This window comes from Asterias amurensis, chromosome 4 (assembly GCF_032118995.1).
Source record: "Asterias amurensis chromosome 4, ASM3211899v1".
Classification (NCBI taxonomy): Eukaryota; Metazoa; Echinodermata; class Asteroidea; order Forcipulatida; family Asteriidae; genus Asterias; species Asterias amurensis.
In genome coordinates, this window is record NC_092651.1 from 11,627,538 (window position 1) to 11,647,651 (window position 20,114).

General features: G+C 37.1%; 2 protein-coding genes across 7 annotated transcripts in view; both read left to right on the forward strand.

The window, feature by feature from the left end:
- LOC139936624 (E3 ubiquitin-protein ligase MYCBP2-like) overlaps positions 1–7,568 on the forward strand; it is a 242,586-nt gene extending 235,018 nt beyond the window's left edge. For all 6 annotated transcript variants that reach the window (XM_071931476.1, XM_071931474.1, XM_071931471.1 and 3 more), the window contains one exon: positions 6,475–7,568. The gene's annotated coding sequence lies outside the window, so the exon portion shown is untranslated. The remainder of the gene's footprint in view (positions 1–6,474) is intronic.
- A 1,936-nt stretch (positions 7,569–9,504) lies between these two features.
- Positions 9,505–19,509, forward strand: LOC139936623 (uncharacterized). Its single transcript, XM_071931470.1, has 2 exons — positions 9,505–9,941; positions 16,040–19,509. The coding sequence occupies exon 2, from the start codon at positions 16,053–16,055 to the stop codon at positions 18,699–18,701; it is 2,649 nt and encodes an 882-aa protein (XP_071787571.1). The 5' UTR covers positions 9,505–9,941; positions 16,040–16,052; the 3' UTR covers positions 18,702–19,509.
- Positions 19,510–20,114: the final 605 nt, after the last annotated feature.

Consider the following 20,114-nt stretch of genomic DNA (forward strand, 5'->3'; position numbering starts at 1 on the left):
AATCTCAAACTTTTGTTCGTTTACCCATCCCACATTGATAAAATGTGTTCAGTAGTCCTTTCTGTATCATTTGAAACCATAAAATCACCCAAAATTTGAAAATTTTGTGATGCCGGCATCACAGATTTTTTTTATAATTTTGGCCCAAAACCCCAAACTTACAAAATGCTCAATAAATCTCAAACTTTTGCTCGTTTACCCATCCCACACTGATAAAATGTGTCCAGTAGTCCTTTCTGTATCATTTGAAACCATAAAATCACCCAAAATTTGTTGACCCGAAATCTGAAAATTTTGTGATGCCGGCATCACAGATTTTTTAAATTTTGGCCCAAAAACCCAAACCTCCAAAATGCTCAATAAATCTCAAACTTTTGCTCGATTACCCATCCCACACTGATGAAATGTGTTCAGTAGTCCTTTCTGTATCATTTGAAACCATAAAATCACCCAAAATTTGTTGACCCGAAATCTGAAAATTTTGTGATGCCGGCATCACAGATTTTTTTATAATTTTGGCCCAAAAACCCAAACTTACAAAGTGCTCAATAAATCTCAAACTTTTGCTCGTTTACCCATCCCACACTGATAAAATGTGTTCAGTAGTCCTTTCTGTATCATTTGAAACCATAAAATCACCCAAAATTTGTTGACCCGAAATCTGAAAGTTTTGTGATGCCGGCATCACAGATTTTTTATAATTTTGGCCCTAAAACCCAAACTTACAAAATGCTCAATAAATCTCAAACTTTTGCTCGATTAGCTATCCCACACTGATAAAATGTGTTCAGTAGTCCTTTCTGTATCATTTGAAACCATAAAATCATCCAAAATTTGTTGACCCGAAATCTGAAAATTTTGTGATGCCGGCATCACAGATTTTTTAAATTTTGGCCCAAAAACCCAAACCTCCAAAATGCTCAATAAATCTCAAACTTTTGCTCGATTACCCATCCCACACTGATGAAATGTGTTCAGTAGTCCTTTCTGTATCATTTGAAACCATAAAATCACCCAAAATTTGTTGACCCGAAATCTGAAAATTTTGTGATGCCGGCATCACAGATTTTTTTAATTTGGGCCCAAAACCCCAAACTTACAAAATGCTCAATAAATCTCAAACTTTTGCTCGACTACCCATCCCACACTGATAAAACGTGTTCAGTAGTCCTTTCTGTATCATTTGAAACCATAAAATCACCCAAAATTTGTTGACCCGAAATCTGAAAATTTTGTGATGCCGGCATCACAGATTTTTTTTATAATTTTGGCCCAAAACCCCAAACTTACAAAATGCTCAATAAATCTCAAACTTTTGCTCGATTAGCTATCCCACACTGATAAAATGTGTCCAGTAGTCCTTTCTGTATCATTTGAAACCATAAAATCACCCAAAATTTGTTGACCCGAAATCTGAAAATTTTGTGATGCCGGCATCACAGATTTTTTTAAATTTTGGCCCAAAAACCCAAACTTACAAAATGCTCAATAAATCTCAAACTTTTGCTCGTTTACCCATCCCACACTAATAAAATGTGTTCAGTAGTCCTTTCTGTATCATTTGAAACCATAAAATCACCGAAAATTTGTTGACCCGAAATCTGAAAATTTTGTGATGCCGGCATCACAGATTTTTTCATAATTTTGGCCCAAAACCCCAAACTTACAAAATGCTCAATAAATCTCAAACTTTTGTTCGTTTACCCATCCCACACTGATAAAATGTGTTCAGTAGTCCTTTCTGTATCATTTGAAACCATAAAATCACCCAAAATTTGTTGACCCGAAATTTGAAAATTTTGTGATGCCGGCATCACAGATTTTTTTTATAATTTTGGCCCAAAACCCCAAACTTACAAAATGCTCAATAAATCTCAAACTTTTGCTCGTTTACCCATCCCACACTAATAAAATGTGTTCAGTAGTCCTTTCTGTATCATTTGAAACCATAAAATCACCCAAAATATGTTGACCCGAAATCTGAAAATTTTGTGATGCCGGCATCACAGATTTTTTAAATTTTCGACCAAAAACCCAAACTTACAAAATTCTCAATAAATCTCAAACTTTTGCTTGTTTACCCATCCAACACGGATAAATGTTGTTCAGTAGTCCTTCCTGTATCATTTGAAGCCATAAGATCACCCAAAAATGTTTGACCCGAAATCTGAAATTTTTGTGATGCCGGCATCACAGATTTTTTAACTTTTGGACCAAAAACCCAAACTTACAAAATTCTCAATAAATCTCAAACTTTTGCTCGTTTACCCATCCCACACAGATCAATGTCGTTCAGTAGTCCTTCCTGTATCATTTGAAGCCATAAAATCACCCAAAAATTTGTTGACCCGAATACTTTAAATTTTGTGATGCCGGCATCACAGATTTTTGAACTTTTGGACCAAAAACCAAAACTTACAAAATTCTCAATAAATCTCAAACTTTTGCTCGTTTACCCATCCCACACAGATAAATGTCGTTCAGTAGTCCTTCCTGTATCATTTGAAGCCATAAAATCACCCAAAAAAATTTTTACCCAAAATCTGAAAATTTTGTGATGCCGGCATCACAGATTTTTTAAATTTTCGACCAAAAACCCAAACTTACAAATTTCAATAAAACTCAAACAGTTGCTTGTTTACCCATCCCACACAGATAAATGTTGTTCAGTAGTCCTTCCTGTATCATTTGAAGCCATAAAATCACCCAAAAAGTTGTTGACCCGAAATCTTAAAATTTTGTGATGCCGGCATCACAGATTTTTTAAATTTTCGACCAAAAACCCAAACTTACAAAATTCTCAATAAATCTCAAACTTTTGCTCGTTCACCCATCCCACACAGATAAATGTTGTTCAGTAGTCCTTCCTGTATCATTTGAAGCCATAAATTCATCCAAAACTTTTTTGACCCGAAATCTTAAAATTTTGTGATGCCGGCATCACAGATTTTTTAACTTTTGGACCAAAAACTCAAACTTACAAAATTCTCAATAAATCTCAAACTTTTGCTCGTTTACCCATCCCACACGGATAAATGTTGTTCAGTAGTCCTTCCTGTATCATTTGAAGCCATAAAATCACCCAAAAATTTTTGACCCGAATACTTAAAATTTTGTGATGCCAGCATCACAGATTTTTTAACTTTTGGACCAAAAACCCAAACTTACAAAATTCTCAATAAATCTCAAACTTTTGCTCGTTTATCCATCCCACACAGATAAATGTCGTTCAGTAGTCCTTCCTGTGTCATTTGAAGCCATAAAATCACCCCAAAAAATTTTTACCCAAAATCTGAAAATTTTGTGATGCCGGCATCACAGATTATTTTAATTTTTGACCAAAAACCCAAACTTACAAATTTCAATAAATCTCAAACTGTTGCTTGTTTACCCATCCCACACAGATAAATGTTGTTCAGTAGTCCTTCCTGTATCATTTGAAGCCATAAAATCACCCAAAAAATTGTTGACCCGAAATCTTAAAATTTTATGATGCCGGCATCACAGATTTTTTAAATTTTCAACCAAAAACCCAAACTTACAAAATTCTCAATAAATTTCAAACTTTTGCTTGTTTTCCCATCTCACACAGATAAATGTTGTTCAGTAGTCTTTCCTGTATCATTTGAAGCCATAAAATCACCCAAAAAATTTTGACCCGAAATTTGAAATTTTTGTGATGCAGGCATCACAGATTTTTTAAATTTTCGACCACAAACCCAAACTTACAAAATTCTCAATAAATCTCAAACTTTTGCTTGTTCACCCATCCCACACAGATAAATGTTGTTCAGTACTCCTTCCTGTATCATTTGAAGCCATAAAATCATTCAAAACTTTTTTGACCCGAAATCTTAAAATTTTGTGATGCCGGCATCACAGATTTTTTAACTTTTGGACCAAAAACCAAAACTTACAAAATTCTCAATAAATCTCAAACTTTTGCTCGTTTACCCATCCCACACGGATAAATGTTGTTCAGTAGTCCTTCCTGTATCATTTGAAGCCATAAAATCACCCAAAAATTTTTTACCCGAAATCTGAAAATTTTGTGATGCCGGCATCACAGATTTTTTTAATTTTCGACCAAAAACCCAAACTTACAAAATTCTCAATAAATCTCAAACAGTTGCTCGTTTACCCATCCCACACAGATAAATGTTGTTCAGTAGTCCTTCCTGTATCATTTGAAGCAATAAAATCATCCAAAAATGTTTTGACCCGAAATCTGAAAATTTTGTGATGCTGGCATCACAGATTTTTTAACTTTTGGACCAAAAACCCAAACTTACAAAATTCTCAATAAATCTCAAACTTTTGCTCGTTTACCCATCCCACACAGATAAATGTTGTTCAGTAGTCCTTCCTGTATCATTTGAAGCCATAAAATCATCCAAAACTTTTTTGACCCGAAATCTTAAAAGTTTGTGATGCCGGCATCACAGATTTTTAAACTTTTGGACCAAAAACTCAAACTTACAAAATTCTCAATAAATCTCAAACTTTTGCTCGTTTACCCATCCCACACGGATAAATGTTGTTCAGTAGTCCTTCCTGTATCATTTGAAGCCATAAAATCACCCAAAAATTTTTGACCCGAATACTTAAAATTTTGTGATGCCGGCATCACAGATTTTTTAACTTTTGGACCAAAAACCCAAACTTACAAAATTCTCAATAAATCTCAAACTTTTGCTCGTTTATCCATCCCACACAGATAAATGTCGTTCAGTAGTCCTTCCTGTATCATTTGAAGCCATAAAATCACCCCAAAAAATTTTTACCCAAAATCTGAAAATTTTGTGATGCCGGCATCACAGATTTTTTTAATTTTCGACCAAAAACCCAAACTTACAAATTTCAATAAATCTCAAACTGTTGCTTGTTTACCCATCCCACACAGATAAATGTTGTTCAGTAGTCCTTCCTGTATCATTTGAAGCCATAAAATCACCCAAAAATTGTTGACCCGAAGTTTGAAATTTTTGTGATGCCGGCATCACAGATTTTTTAAATTTTCAACCAAAAACCCAAACTCACAAAATTCTCAATAAATCTCAAACTTTTGCTCGTTTACCCATCCTACAGTGATAAGTTGTATTTAGTAGTCCTTCCTGTATCATTTGAAACCATAAAATCACCCAAAAGTTTACAACAACTTTCATACAGTTTACATTATATTTTAAACTTGATATAGATATTTTTAACTTGATGTATATTGTAAACTTTATATATATTGTTAGCTTCATAAAGAATAGGGTAAATGGCCTTAGCTTTCGATCCAATCCGGACCTTCTTCAGAGGCATAAAACAAGTACAAACAAATACATATCCATTTATAGAAAAAGAGAGGTGGAAAGCGATTAAGGAAAGTATTCAGAAAGAAGCAGGAAAATAACAGCCAATCAAAGTTTCTATTTCAGAGACAAAATAGGTGGCTATGAACCAATAGTGGCGAGGACAAAGGGTGTTTACACTATGAAAACCTCCTCCGTTAAAATTGCACTTTTACCGTTGTTTCATTTCACAGAGTTAACTCCGTTTATTTAAGCTCAGCTAAAATGACCGGGAGTGCTCGCCGTAGTTTTAACGGAGGATAATTCCTTTTGTCACAACCATTGTTCAGACCAACAACAGCAGTTTTAGCAGGTTAAATGGATTATGGTTTTAAAGGTTGCTAATGAAAAGAATTGCTGAGTGTTTTTTACCACCGGTTGTGATCGTATTGTTCGCTTTATATATATTAATTGTAAACTTTATATAAATTGTACACCTTAAATATGTTGTAAACTTTATATATTGTACACCTTAAATATGTTGTAAACTTTATATATATTGTTAACTTGATATACATATTTTAAAATTTTTGTTTTCCCCTTTGGCTTGCCATACTGTACTCTATTTATTTGTTTCTGTTTACTGTTTTTTAAAGATATGTATCAGGGGGAAATCAACAACTGAAATGGTTTGGTACAACAAGTAGACCCATCTTTTTTTGGTAGAATGGACAGTGACTTTAAGGGCAGTGGACACTATTGGTAATTGTCACAAACTAGCCTTCACAGTTAGTGCATCTCAACATTATATGCATAATATAACAAACCTGTGATAATTTGAGCTCAATCGGTCATCACAAACCTGTGATAATTTGAGCTCAATCGGTCATCGAACTTGTGAGATAATAATGAAAGAAAAAAACACCCTTGTCTCACGAAGTTGTGTGCGTTTAGATGGTTGATTTCGAGACCCTCTGAGGTCTCGAAATCAAGTTCGTTGAAAATTACTTCTTTCTTGAAAACTATGGCACTTCAGAGGAAGCCTTTTCTCACAATGTTACCATCAACCTGTCATTATATACTCGTCAGCAAGAAAGGTGCTATGCCAATAATTATTTTGAGTAATTACCAATAGTGTCCACTGCCTTTAAACAACTAAACTACAAGTTTTTGTTTCCCTGCATTACCCAATATGCAGCACAACGTCCCTTATTAGATGAAATGAGAGATTGGAGACTTCAAGGAGATGGAGAAGAAGTACTGTTAAAGGAGATCTGTGTGTCATTCTCAACAGTCGTCTGACAGTTATTTTCCCAGCACACTGGTAATTGTCAAAGACCACTCTTCTCACTTGGTGTATCTCAACATATGCACAAAATAACAAACCTGTGAAAATTTGCACTCAATTTGTCATCGAAGTTGTGAGATAATGAAAGCAAAAACCTTGTACATGAAGTTGTGTGCTTTCAGATGCTTGATTTCGAGACCTCAAAATCTAATTCTGAGGTCTCAAAATCAAATTACTTATATCTCGAAAACTAGTTACTTCAGAGGGAGCCGTTTCTACAATGTATTAGACTGTGTTACTCGTTACCAAGTTTTTATGCCAACAATTATTTTGAGTAATTACCAGTAATGTCCACTGCCTTTAGAGAGATCTGTGTGTCTTTCTCAACAGTCGTCTAACAGTTATTTTCCAAGGAAACTGGAAGACTTAAAAACAAACTTAATTAGCTATTGAATTTAAACTAAGTACCCTTAGTATGGGCTACTATTCAACAATAAATAGTACGCTTACAACTTATAAATAATTTGGTTACACAACTGTAAGTTAGAAAACACAAACATCGAAAATAATGTTTAACAATATCTCAAACAAGTTTGTCCATTTCTCGGGGGCCAACAGCCCTTATATTTACTGTCCCTATAATTTAACAACATGAAATCTTTTGAACTAAATTAAATAAAATAAAAACCATTATATGCGAATATTTTGTGAAAATCTTTTGAAATTTAAAGACAAAATTTGTGATTACCATTACATTTCCTCTTTTGACAGCTAAATTAAGCAAATACCTTCATGATTGTAGTTTTGAAACAATTCTTGAAAATTTTTATATTTCAATTTGTTTTTGGAGGGTGTGGGTGGAGCTTTGAAAAAAAACTAAGTGGTTACTGAACGATAGCAGAGCCATTAAACTATTATATATTTCGCTGTAATAAATAAAACGATATTTATTTAAATGGTTTTAACTGTATGTTTAATTTTTTTTAAATGCATTTAAATTATATAGTTTATTTTGACTTGTCTGTTTTGTATGAAATTGTTATTGTTTTGTTTAATAAAGTTTGATGGAAACGAGAAACTGTTTGTGTCGTGAGTTTGGGCAGTTTTCCAAACTTGGATAGTGGTTTTTCCGACGACAACTTGTTACTATGTATACACATAATTATAGCCCCGTTGACCCTTCGCTGGCAAATCGTATACGACAAAAAGTTGATCAGGGTAACCTTGGTAATCGAATCGCTTGTACTGCATAAACTGGATCGTTCCAGTTCTGTGTTAGAGGTCATCACCATGGTTTCAAAGGAGAATAAGCTTCAAAGCGCCAAACTGTATTGGAATGTCAAGAATATGTTTCAGACTTCATGATTGATGATGTGTTACTCCGAGTTTTTACACTACTGTTGTATAGGGCCTTATTGATAGAAACCGAAACTGGTTATGTTGAATCAAGCTTTTGGGGGCTTTAAAGCCATTATACACTTTCGGTAAACAGTATTGTCCAAGTCCCACACTTCATGTATCACAACTTATATATAAAATAACAATCCTGTGGAAATTTAGGCTCAATCGGACATCGGAGTCGGGAGAAAATAACGGGAAAACCAACTCCTGTTTTCGCGCGTTTCGCCGTGTCATGACATGTGTTTATAACAAATCCGTTATTCTCGCTAACGAGAATTTATATTGTTTTACCGTTTTCTCAAAAAGTAAAGTATTTCATGGACTAATATTTCAAGAGAAGTCTTTCACCATTACCTTCTGTAAACCCTGTAAATTATTTGTAAATCTGTGAACTTTTTTTTTTTTCTGTACCGAAAGAGTCCAATGGCTTTAAATGCTGAAATGGGGGAAGTTTTATACAACCTGGTGTAAATTAGGCCAAAATAATTAGGAGCAGCCAAACTATATCCCCATAAAATTAAAACGAAACGAAACGAAAGCATTGTAACGAAGGGGAAGTTTGACGATCGTCCCGAATACATGTATGTACTGTGCAAATGCTAAGCACAAACAAAGAAACAAACAAAGAGACGCAAAAACAAAACCTCGCAAAAAAAAGCTTAAACGCAAACAAAATCTAATAAAATAATGCGGCAGTATTTATTTATTTATTTGTATTTACTTTAATTGTTTTTTTTTTTGGGGGGGGGGGTGCGATGGCGAAATTTGTAATAGGCTAATATTTCTCCAATTTGAACTCAATTGGTCGTCGAAGTTAGGAGAGAATAATGGATGAAAAAACACCCGTTGTCGCACAGGTTGTGTACTCTAAGATGCTTGAATTCGAGACCTCAGCTGATGAGGTCTCTAATTCAATTCAAATATTTTAGTGAGAAATTACTTCTTTCTTAAAAACTGTATTACTTCAGTGGGGGCTGTTTCTCACAATGTTTTATACTATCAACAGCTCTCTGTTGCTCGAAGTAAGTTTCTATGCTAACAATTATTTTGAGTGATTACAAATAATTTCCACTGCCTGTAAGTTCATGTATGAGCTTTAGGCTTGTCACCATGGACCTATTAAAAAAAAATGTGTCAGAGCGGTCTTTCCCTGCTGCCGTAAATAACCTTTTGAGTTTCACCCTGGTTTTTCTTTAAAAGAAAATTCCTGAAACACGCACTGAAGTTGCCTTGTCACGAGAGCTCAATTCAATGAAGTCGCTAGAGCGTGAGACTATTGCAAATACTTCACAGATGTTTATTGACTTGTTAAGTTTGTTCGAAAAGATTGTTGGCATGCATTTTTTATGTTCAAGGTAATGTACTATTTTTGAAATTTTATGTAATTTTATTTTATTGTAATAGGCTAATAATAGTACTCATTGGTGACACATAATCCAATGGGTAAAGGATATTTCTAGAAACTATAAGGCTCCCCTGTGGAAGCCTTATAGTTTCTAGAAGTAGGTAAAGGATAGGTACATCGTTTACCTGCGAGCAACAATGGTACACGCGCGGGACTTTCCCCTAGTGCATACTCGGTTTTCAAAGACAACTTAAATTTATTCGTGACAGGGTGCATTCTTTACGGGCAGGGTAGACCGCTACCACTGTACTTCCTGGTGTAGGCCACAGTTGTGAAATCGTGCTCCAATGTGTGTACTCAGTGTTTGGACTTATTCGTGTTGTGAGACTTCACCACGAGTGAGCTAGCCCTACAGACAAGTTCCTGCTACTTTTATTGCGCCACAAAAAAAGACAAACTTTGCAGTTTCACACAAGAGTATGCATCCAGTACTGCAGATTATGTTAGCCATTGTGGAGGCTTAAACATTCTTGCACAGCTCTTCCAGTCCGCTAGTACACTGAAACTAGGCATCCACTGCACTGCACTGCACTGCACACAACATACTACACGGTTCTCAATCCATCCGAAGGTAAGGTTTTTTGGTCCGAGTCTCCGTTGGTGTCAACTTGTTATTACGACCCCCTGCTGTCGGAGTTTCTCTTTGACTAAGGAACTTCAGCTGAAATCACACATGGACAAACTAGGATAATTGAAAACATAGTGTCTTATTTTGGTAGCAAGAAAGCTCTTCAATCAGTTGTTGTTTTAGACCAGTTACAAATGGTAAATCTTGAGAAGTACCAGTAAACTTGTCTTGGTTTTTGACGTCTTGCATTTTATTTCAGTCTCTATAAATATGCTTATGTGAGGTCAGCATTCAGCAGTGAAAATGGCTGAAGCCAAAATGACCTTGCGTTGATCTGTTTTAAGACATGGCCTTCCAGTGCTTTGAATACAAATGTGTGAACTTTGTAATTATTTCAACCATGAACAAGCCATGTTTCAACCTTTCAGTGCCTGTTGGTGTTGTTGTTTAGCTTTTCGTTGTTCTATTATTGGTGTTGTTGGTTAATTCTAATCCATACTTATTAATAATATTCTCCAATCATTGGTATACGTGCAAATGTGCAAGTCAAACTTGCGCACTAGCGGGTCCCAGCATTACACATCATACAAGTCTCAAGTTTTCGGCAATGAAGTGTTTTATAAAAAGAAAACATCAGTTTTCGTCCAGGAAAATACCCTGCCATGCCAAGTACGGGAATGTGTTCCAATGGCACAAAGTTATTGTAGTTGAGTGGTGGAAACGACTGAAGAAAATACACTTGAGACAATTATCTGGGTCTGGTCTTGTTTTATAAGACGATGTGACTGATGACATCACATGTCGGCAGCAAATTGCGCCACAGCACCTTGTCAAACATTACATGGTGCTATCAGAATTAGGTCTTGTAATTCAAAACGTAGTCCCACATCTGACAGGAAATATTGTATGTTACAGCGCCAGGAGTGTCACTGAGTGACGAACATATAAGAAGCCACAATTATTAATTATTATTATTATTATTATGTTTACAAAAGAGCAACAGAGCCTAGACTTCCTGCAGGCATATCTTATGGAGATTGCACTGTCAAATTCCTATCAACTTTTGATTATGATGAAAGGGGGCACATCTTAAAACTTGTCCAGCTTTTACTTTAAAGGCAGTGGACACTATTGGTAATTACTCAAAATAATTAATTTCATAAAACCTTTCTTGGTGACGAGTAATGGGGAGAGGTTGGTAGTATAAAACATTGTGAGAAACGGCTCCCTCCGAAGTGACGTAGTTTTCGAGAAAGAAGTTATTTTCCACGAATTTGATTTCAAGACCTCAGGTTTAGAAATTTTTCTTTCAATATTATCTCGCAAACTCGACGACCGATTGAGCTCAAATTTTCACAGGTTTGTTATTTTATGCATAGGTTGAGATACACCAAGTGAGAAGACTGGTCATCGACAATTACCAATAGTGTACATTGTCTTTAATAACTCTTGGATTTATGTGGAAATTATGATACAAAATGTCAACTTTCCCACAGGACCAGTGCAGTATCTTGTCTTTCAGAGTACATAAAGAATGCACAAGGATTGGAAACAAAGTTCACATGGTCTATAGCAGTACAATTGAAACAGAGGTGCTGGACCTAGCTCGTAACTGGAGAGGCGTACATGTATTGTATGAGTAGTTGAGGCCCAGAGGGAATGCTTGACATGGTTGGGCAGAGGTTACACAGAAGTTTTGGTGGTGGGGTTGGTCTATATTTAGACATGATGTCACAGAGAAAATACATAAGATCCATGACATCATTTCTTATAATAGGAGTGGATGAGGTAATGGTCAATGGGGGGGGGGGATGGTAATGGTCAGTGCTGGGGGACTTTGAGGTCACAGCCTAGGAATGTGAGTGGTGGCTCTTGATTGTACCATTGGACATGTCGCTAGAGCATATGGGCCACCTGTTGAGCTGTAAACAACTATTTGGGGAATTCTAGAGAATAGTGGGAAATCGTCCTTACAATATTTTCACTAGGTGTATCGCATAACATAGCAAATCTTTGACAATTTTGACTCTACTGGTCATCAAAGTTCCAAGAGAATTTTCACAAAAATGCTTTGTACAAATTTGTGTGCTTTCTTTTCCTACATGTACCTCTCCCCATGCTATAATAAAGGGCTTCTTTATTCCTTTATTATTTGAATGAGAAATAACCTCTTTCTAAAAAACAAATAGGTTACTTCCTAGTTTAGCCTTCAAGGTTGTAAGAAGGAGCAACCCACTGAAGACTGGACTGAAGCAGAGAGCCGTTTCTCATACTTACAAAAAGCTCTTCTCGTTAAACCTACCATTACCAATTAAGTTTTTATGCTAACAATTTTTTTGAGTAATTACTGATAGTGTCCAGTGCCTTTAAATGCACGAGTTTTGTGTAGAGAGATGACGGCCAAGTTTACCGTCTATGGAGGTCTAGAAGTGCTATCTGACCCATTGAGATCCTGAGAATCATTTCAGAGTCTCAATAAGCTGGATGGACTTCCAGGGCTCCGTAGCATTGCAAACAAACTCCATAAAGTTTTTTTTTCAGGAAATACCCTAGTTTAATAATATTCCAATTGTTCACTATGATGATGTCATCGTGCATCTGCAGTTGGCGTATATATTGCACAATACAATACGACTTGAATTGTCCCTGCTTTCGGTTTAGAGTTGCCCTGTTATTCACCTGGGTACAATTTCAACAAAGGTGTTTCCTGTCAGTGAATCGGCAAGTTATTTGCTGTATGTGAAAAACGGTGTAGTTCTGCATAATGTGACAAAGAAGATGTGACAAAGAAGATTTGTTGTGCTTAAATAGTATAGAAAAACATGCGTCTATTGTTACAAGCAGAAGTGTTTTTTTTTTTATAAACCATTGCCATATTTTGACAGCAGGCATGAGTTCTCACACAATGGATTTGCATAGTTGGGTAACTCTTCAGGCCCTGATTTCATTTATAGCTGCTTAGCACAAAACACGGCTTCATAAGGCATAACAAAATTATGCTAAATACCAGTGACATCGACATTTTGTGATTGGTGGTATCCTGCTCATAATTCTGCTTTTTAAAGGCAGTGGACACTATTGGTAATTAATTGTCAAAGACTAGCCTACACAGGTGGTGTATCTCAACAAATGCATAAAATAACAAACCTGTGAAAAATTGAGCTCAATCGGTCATCGAAGTTGCGAGATAATAATGATAGAAAAAAAACACCCTTGTCAAACGAAGTTGTGTGTGTTTAGATGGTTGATTTCGAGACCTCAAGTTCTAAATCTGAGGTCTCAAAATCAAACTCGTGGAAAATTACTTCTTTCTCGAAAACTATTGCACTTCAGAGGGAGCCGTTTCTCACAATGTTTTATACCATCAACCTCTCTCAATTACTCGTCACCAAGAAAGGTTTTATGCTAAGAATTATTTTGAGTAATTACCAATAGTGTCCACTGCCTTTACGCAAGAAACTGTGTAGAATATTTCCTGCTATCTCTCATTATTGGACCAAGCTTACAAGAACCACCCGGCAAGCTTTAATAGTGTTTTGGCTTTGCCTACGGAAGCAGTGTTCTACGAAATAAGCATTGGAAGAAAATGGCCGCTCTGTGTCTGCTCACAGGCTGAGTGAAACTAGCCGTTATCAATAAATTTTGTTGTGCACTGTGTGTGTATATGTTTATGGCCAATATGTATTGTTTTCCTGTTCCATGAATTTTAAAATATTAGTTATAGATTCCAGGGGGCACTCACCACCAACTGAATGTCTATGAAGTTTTGAAAGGCTCTGGACACCTTTGGTAGTTGTCAAAGACCAGTCTTCTCACTTGGTGTATCTCAATAATATGCGTAAAATAACAAACCTGTGAAAATTTGAACTCAATTGGTCGTCGAAGTTAGGAGAGAATAATGGACAAAAAAACACCCGTTGTCGCACAGGTTGTGTACTCTAAGATGCTTGAATTCGAGACCTCAGCTGATGAGGTCTCTAATTCAATTCAAATATTTTAGTGAGAAATTACTTCTTTCTTAAAAACTGTATTACTTCAGTGGGGGCTGTTTCTCACAATGTTCTATACTATCAACAGCTCTCTGTTGCTCGAAGTAAGTTTCTATGCTAACAATTATTTTGAGTAATTACAAATAATTTCCACTGCCTGTAAGTTCATGTATGAGCTTTAGGCTTGTCACCATGGACCTATTAAAAAAAATGTGTCAGAGTGGTCTTTCCCTGCTGCCGTAAATAACCTATTGAGTTTCACCCTGGTTTTTCTTTAAAAGAAAATTCCTGAAACACGCACTGAAGTTGCCTTGTCACGAGAGCTCAATTCAATGAAGTCGCTAGAGCGTGAGACTATTGCAAATACTTCACAGTTGTTTATTGACTTGTTATGTTTGTTCGAAAAGATTGTTGGCATGCATTTTTTATGTTTAAGGTAATGTACTATTTTTGAAATTTTATGTAAAGAGTGCATTCTGGGTTTCAACCAGTTTAACACACTGTTGGTTTATACAATGGGTTTATAATGTGTGTCATTGACGCACCGCTATCACATTAAAAAGTCATTTCCTCATTCCGAAATAATATAACGGTTTCAAAAACTCTCTACCCAGCTACATTGGTTCTCCACAGAGCATAGAACAATTCAAAACTCAGCTCCAATCCCATTTGTTTTCTATTGCCTATTGTTCAATTTGATCCTTTTGTTTGCCTATTATAAGTTTTTATTGTTAATTTGTTGCTTTTTGCCTTTTGTTTTTTGTTAAGAACATTGGTATTTCTTTCAGTTATGTAACAATTAGCTGATATTATGATATTAAGCTTTGTCCAATTGGGACACGGCACATAGGAACTCTTAAAGGGACATGTTGCCTTAAGATTTTGCGCTTTGGGCTTTAAATCCTGTTTCAGGAAATATACTATGGTTGGAAAGATGTTTTAACAGATACATACATACATACATACACACACAAATATTTTATATACCGCCATTTCATCGAGACCACAGCGGTTTGTGGTGAAACAGAGAATCAAGGAAAAGATAATAATAATAATAATAATAATAATAATAATAATAATAATAATAATAATAATAATAATAATAATAATAATAATAATAATAATAATAATAATAATAATAATAATAATAATAATAATAATAATAATAATAATAATAATAATAATAATAATAATAATAATAATAATAATAATAATAATAATAATAATAATAATAATAATAATAATAATAATAATAATAATAATAATAATAATAATAATAATAATAATAATAATAATAATAATAATAATAATAATAATAATAATAAGACTTGTAATGCGACATATCCACCCTGCTGGGTGTTCAAGGCGCAGATGAAACAATATGCAAATTAAAATCAAACAGCTGAACAATCATTGTGTGAACAGGTGTGATTTCAGATGCTTTTTGAAAATATGAAGTGAATCACCAGAATGGGGAGGGGGGGGGGGGGACTATGCCAAAGTTTAGGGGCGGCAAAAGATACAGATTTTTCAACGTCATTACTAACATTCAAAAGTTTGCTCTCAATTCATGTATTTCCACTTCACTGCTCATGTTACACTTATTTACCTGTTCATGTTTGTTGTGTTTCCATTTATTTTAGCCTTCAAGAAAGACTCTGCTAGGGTCGAAACGTCAGGCCATTAAAGACACTGGACACTATTGGTAATTGTCAAAGTCTAGTCTTTACAGTGGGTGTATGTCAACATATGCATACAAAAAGTAACAAACCTGTGAAAATTTGAGCTCAATCGGTCGTCGAAGTTGCGTGATATTAATGAAAGAAAAAACACCCTTCTCGTGCTTTCAGATGCTTGATTTCGACACCTCAAATTTTACTTCTTTCTCGAAAACTACGTCACTTCAGAGGGAGCTGTGTCTCACAATGTTGTATATTATCAACCTCTCCCTATTACTTGTAATCAAGAAAGGTTTTATGATAATAATTATTTTGAGTAATTACCAATAGTGTCCACCGCCTTTAACTATTTTGTAAATACATTTTACCATAGGTAATTTTGGTTTGTGAGTTGTTTGAAACAGCTAAGTCTATGTTCTTTATTAATTTGCAGAGTGAGTGACGTCATGGCTTCGTCATCCAGTGCACGTCATTTGCTTCAATCTGGTCGAAATGGTTGGTTCCTTGCGATCACCGTGCTGGTTCTACTGTTGCAGAAGACCTACTCATCGTGTCCAGCAGTGCTGTGCGATTGTTCCGGTTACAACACCCTCAAAACCATTCGGTGTAACCTGCGCGATCTTACGAACGTCCCTCTGGAGTTGCCCGCCGACACTAAGCACCTCCGACTGGAGTACAACAGTCTCACAAAGCTCGCAGCCGCAACGTTCTTGAATCTCTCACAGCTCGAGAAGTTGTACCTCTACAACAATGACATCAACGTCATCGAAGATGGTGCTTTCCGTGGTCTGTCAAGTTTAGTCTATCTGGATATGACCACCAACAGAATCAGTGAGATTACTAACATGACTTTTGCTGGAGCACCGAAGTTGGAGGAATTAGTCCTTCGAAACAACCGCCTGACAGAGTTACCCCAGGGTGCCTTCAGTCAGCTTCCCCGGCTCAGCTCCTTGGACCTGGCTGCTAATAACCTGAACGAGTTTCCTGCTGACGTCACCCAAGACTTGGTGAACCTCAAGGAGTTAAAATTGTCCAAGAATCCAGTCACTTTGGCAGCATCTTTCGGACAGCAACTTCAGGCATTGGAAATACTCTATCTGAATAATATCACTAATGCTATGGGACAGTTTTCCGTACCGGACTCTGCTTTTGATGGATTGGTGAATCTGGTAACCATCGAGCTACAGGAGAACTTTCTGACCGAGATACCACAGGCGGTCAAGTCACTCCCCAACTTACTCACAATCAGACTTGAAAATAACCTCATAAGGAATGTGAAGGATGGGGATTTTTACGACCCTTCCCCTCTTCAGGGCCTTTACCTTCATCATAACTCTTTGGTTGCGTTACCGACAAGCGGTCTGGCCAAGCTGCCCCGTCTCGCTCACTTGGTACTTGACTATAACTCACTTTCTACTGTCCCAGCGTGGGCTTTTGTGCACAACACTCGACTAGAAGATCTGTCCATGTACTCCGCTGGGATATCGTCCATCGACAAAGATGCCTTTCAAGGACTCCAAAACTTGACAAATCTAGGGCTTGCCGAAAACAGTTTGACGACCCTAGTAGACGGGGTCTTTGATAACCTCAACCAAGACCTAGAAGTGTTTCTGGCTGGGAATCCACTTCTGTGCGACTGCAACTTGCGTGCATTTGGAGGCTGGCTGAAGAACAACACCTTATCCCCCAAAACCATCGAATGCGCGGCACCAGAGCGCCTACAAGGAACCAGAGTAGTGGATGTAGAGCCAGTGGATTTTGCTTGCAAACCACGGCTGCTCACCGACCCCATACACACCGCTTCAGCCATGCAGGGTACTGATATACCATTACCGTGTGGAATCGAAGCTGATCCCATTGTGGATATCTACTGGATAACCAGCAACCACTCCCTTGTTTATCCACACCAGCCGAAGCCCGGGATCTACTTTCTATCAAGGAGCAACGGCACACTGATGGTAACCACCATCAGCCTAACGGACCGCGGGTCGTACACTTGCGTCATGAAGAACTCTGCTGGAGAAATGTCAAACTCGATCACTCTCGAAGTCTTGATGCCTGCTGCAGGGACACCATCACACCAGGACACCATGCTTACCCAATCACCTGGTGGTCAAGGGGGGATGGTGTATGGTATCGGAGGAGGTGCCATAGCCTTAGTTGTCGTACTCGTATTGATCGCAACAATCGCCGTGCATAGAAAGAAAAACAGACCGCCTGATAAACAAAACATCCCATTACCACTTACACCCGGATTCGGAACTACAAGGGATAACTGTAACTCACGAATATACGATGTAATCCCCTGTGAACTTTACTCTACTCATATCAGTAATGAGAATTCATCCCCAGAGGTCAACCTTGAGGAAAAGACAACCCCTGCTGACCACCAACATGTTGCCCATACGTACCTGGATCCCAAAAAGAACAACAACCGAGAGGGGGAGGTTCCCCTAAAAAGAAGTGATAAAGAGAAGTGTGTCCTGGATCTCTCGAACGAGAGCAACAGCCGCTACACTACTGTGGAGCAATCGAACCCCACTGCCGACGACGAAGGTGGGGTTGTCCACACATACCTGGACCCCAACAGCGAGAAGAACAAGACAAACCAACCGAAGGGAGGGGTTTCTTGCAGATGGGACGGTAACGAGAAATATGTGGTGGATCTACCCAATGATAGTCCGCGCTACTCTACCACGGTGCTATCAAACCCAACTGCCACCGACGGAGGTGTTGTCCACACGTACCTGGACCCCAACAGCGAGAAGAACAAGACAAACCAACCGAAGGGAGGGGTTTCTTGCAGATGGGATGGTAACAACGTGGTGGATCTCTCCAATGATAGTCAGCGCTACTCTACCACAGGGCCATCAAACTCAACTGCCACAGACGGAGGTGTTGTCCATACATACCTGGACCCCAACAGCGAGAAGAACAAGACAAACCAACCGAAGGGAGGGGTTTCTTGCAGTCGGGATGGTAACAACGTGGTGGATCTCTCCAATGATAGTCCGCGCTACTCTACCACGGGGCCATCAAACCAAACTGGTGGTTATATGACAATGAAGCCATTGCCGCATCCGGAAAGCAAATAAAAAACACTAACAATATTGACACGAATTCACCACCTGATGTCAGAATCGCAGTTATCTCGGTTACGCCATTTGGGGGGTCATTGTTCCTGGGCCCAAATTCATTGATCTGCTTAAAAACATTGGACACTATTGGTAATTGTCAAAGACCAGTCTTTGCACTTGGTGTATTTCAACATACATGCACTAATAAATCTGTGAAAATTTTTGGTAGTCGAAGTTGCGAGATAATAATGGAAGAAAAAATACCCTTGTCACATGAAGTTGTGTGCTTTTAGATGCTTCACAGAGAAACCTCAAATCTAATTTTGAGGTCTTGAAATCAAATTCATATAGTTAAATGGAAAATTACTACTTTCTCGAAAACTACATTTCCTCAGAGGGAGCCAATTCTCACAAAGTTTTATACTATCAAGAGCTCTCCGTTAATAAGCAAGTTTTTGTGCTAACAATTATTTTGAGTTAATACCAATAGTGTCCAATGCCTTTAAAGGTGCAGGACACTTAATGAAAAAAAATGTGAGGAATGGCTACCTCTAGAGTAACATATTTTGTGAGAAAGAGGTATAGTCTCTTACTCAAATTGTAAAAGACCTCATCTGAAACCTTTTGTTATTGCATCTGACAAACACTATGCAACACAAGTGTTTCTTCTTTCATCATTCTGTTGCAACTTCGATGATCAATTCACCCCAAAATTTTCAGAGAGTTGTTATTTTATGCATACACTCTAAAAACTAAAGAGTTGAATCCAACACTTGCATTAGTTTGGTGAGTGACTACACTTTGAAAGTGTTGGATCCAGCGTTTTGTATGTTAAATCTAGCATTTTAAATGTTTGATCCAACGCAAAAAGGGTTAATTCAATAATTTAAGTGTTACGTCAACCTGATCCAACAATTCAAAGGAAAAAGGTTGAAGTAACACTTAAATTGTTAAATTAACCCTTTTTGCGTTGGATCAAACATTTAAAATGCTAGATTTAACATACAAAAAGCTGGATCCAACACTTTCAAAGTGTAGTCACTCACCGAACTAATGCAAGTGTTGGATTCAACTCTTTAGTTTTTAGAATGTATGTATGTTGGGATACACCAAATGAGAATACTGATATTTGACTATTACAGAGGCGTCCAGTGCCTTTAAACTGTGTGAGTTTGTTTCCTGCAAGCGTAACATAAAGGCATTGACATTGTGGCCAGGTTATATAAAAGGGAGTGGTCAAAAGTTTTTACACCTGTGAGAGTTGGGTGGTCTAATGACACGTACCTACTTTGTTTTTGAAATCGCGATATCTGGCGTTTAGCATGGGGTCATTATATATAGCGATCTCAAAATTTGGTTTATGATGACGATTTGTACAAATGTTAATGGTTTTGGTTACGCCCAAATCATAATGTATATGAGAACAATTAT

Bases quoted from the DNA above. Each gene is read 5' to 3' on its own strand.
- LOC139936623 (XM_071931470.1), top strand. From the start codon at position 16,053: ATGGCTTCGTCATCCAGTGCACGTCATTTGCTTCAATCTGGTCGAAAT.